The sequence below is a fragment of the Colius striatus genome, unplaced genomic scaffold (assembly GCF_028858725.1).
Source record: "Colius striatus isolate bColStr4 unplaced genomic scaffold, bColStr4.1.hap1 scaffold_44, whole genome shotgun sequence".
Classification (NCBI taxonomy): Eukaryota; Metazoa; Chordata; class Aves; order Coliiformes; family Coliidae; genus Colius; species Colius striatus.
The window spans coordinates 1,637,150-1,638,674 of NW_026908525.1; the positions used below are offsets into that span (position 1 = coordinate 1,637,150).

At 44.9% G+C, this 1,525-nt stretch overlaps 1 protein-coding gene across 1 annotated transcript; it reads left to right on the forward strand.

The window, feature by feature from the left end:
- The first annotated feature begins 331 nt into the window (after positions 1–331).
- LOC104562768 (olfactory receptor 9S13-like) lies at positions 332–1,267 on the forward strand. The gene has a single exon (XM_010208980.2). It carries the CDS (start codon positions 338–340, stop codon positions 1,265–1,267), a length of 930 nt encoding a protein of 309 aa, XP_010207282.2. The 5' UTR covers positions 332–337.
- Positions 1,268–1,525: the final 258 nt, after the last annotated feature.

A 1,525-nucleotide genomic window follows, 5' to 3' on the forward strand; every position in this document is an offset into this window, starting at 1 on the left:
TCAGAATGGAAATATTGAAAAGTAAGGATAACTAGGTCAGAGGTGATGACATGAAATGCCTGTTTCTTGGTTGACTGTGAGGCAGACCTTTGAAATGAGCTGGAGCTGCATGAAGAGTATTCATTTACACTAAAGAAAATATTACAGGGTAACTGTTTCACCTGCAAACAGGTATATTAAACAAATCTTCACTTTCTGTTGTTTTCCATCTATCTTTCATTTTCTTATGTCTCATGCATCTTCTTGTTCATCTTTTTCTCCTAATTGCTTCTCCAGACAAAGCCCCTGAAGTCCACAGCATCCTAACTCTTTGTTTGAACGCCACCTGAAAGGAGACATGGAAAACCACAGCAAGGTAACGCAGTTCCTTTTGGTTGGGTTCAGGTCTCACCCAGGATCACAACACCTCCTCTCTGTTCTCTTTTCAACGATGGATGTTGTCACTGTGCTGGGAAATGCCTGCATGATCCTCGTCATTAGAATGGACTCCAAGCTGCACAATCCCATGTACTTTTTCCTAGAGAACTTGTCTGTCTTGGACATCTGCTACTCCTCTGTCATCACTCCCAAAGCTGTGCTGATATTCTCACTGGACAGAAGAAGCATTTCCTACAATGGCTGTGCATCTCAAATGTTCTTCTTCTCTCTGTTTGGGACAACAGAAGCCTTCTTCCTTGCTGTGATGGCTTACGACCGCTTCACTGCCATCTGCAATCCGCTGCAGTACCAAATAACTATGACTAAAAGACTTTGTGTCTTCATGGTGGTGGGCTCCTACCTGTCAGGCTGCATCAACTGCACCATCCAGACAGGCTTTACATTCAGTTTGTCCTTCTGTGGGCCCAAAGAGATAAACCACTTCTTCTGTGACGTCCCTGCAGTGATGCATACGTCCTGCTCAGACACAGCTGTCAATGAAATAGTGATGCTGGTGGCATGTGGATCCATTATTGTGGGCACTGCCTTGGTGGTTTTCATCTCCTACAGTTATATAATCATCACCATTGTCCAAATGTCTTCAGCTGAGAGCAGGTGCAAGGCCTTCTCTACTTGCTCTTCTCACATGCTGGCTGTCAGCTTGTTCTTTGGGACTGTTTTCTTCATGTATGCTCAGCCTGGCGCCACATCTTCCCCTGACACAAGCAATGCCCTCTCTATCCTCTACACTACTGTTATTCCCATGCTAAATCCTTTCATCTACACCCTCCAAAACAGGGAGGTAAAAGGGTCTCTGAAAAAACAGTTAAAAAGGAAAGGCTTTTTCTAGTGCTTCTACTGAGGATGAGAAGGAGCACAGTGTTGAATCTGCTACAGGCAGAAGCTTAGAATGCAGAACCAGGGCCACCAAGGGACATCAGGAGAGCCTTCCAGGAGCCTTTTGTCATTACAGAAGGTGAGTGTCACAGGGGAAAGCAGGGGGCATACAACAAAACTAGGAGAATTAGAGCAGCTGAAGGTGTGGATGCATTTAACCAGATTTAGACACTTGCAGTGCATCTGAGCTGTAACACAGCATCCTTTTATA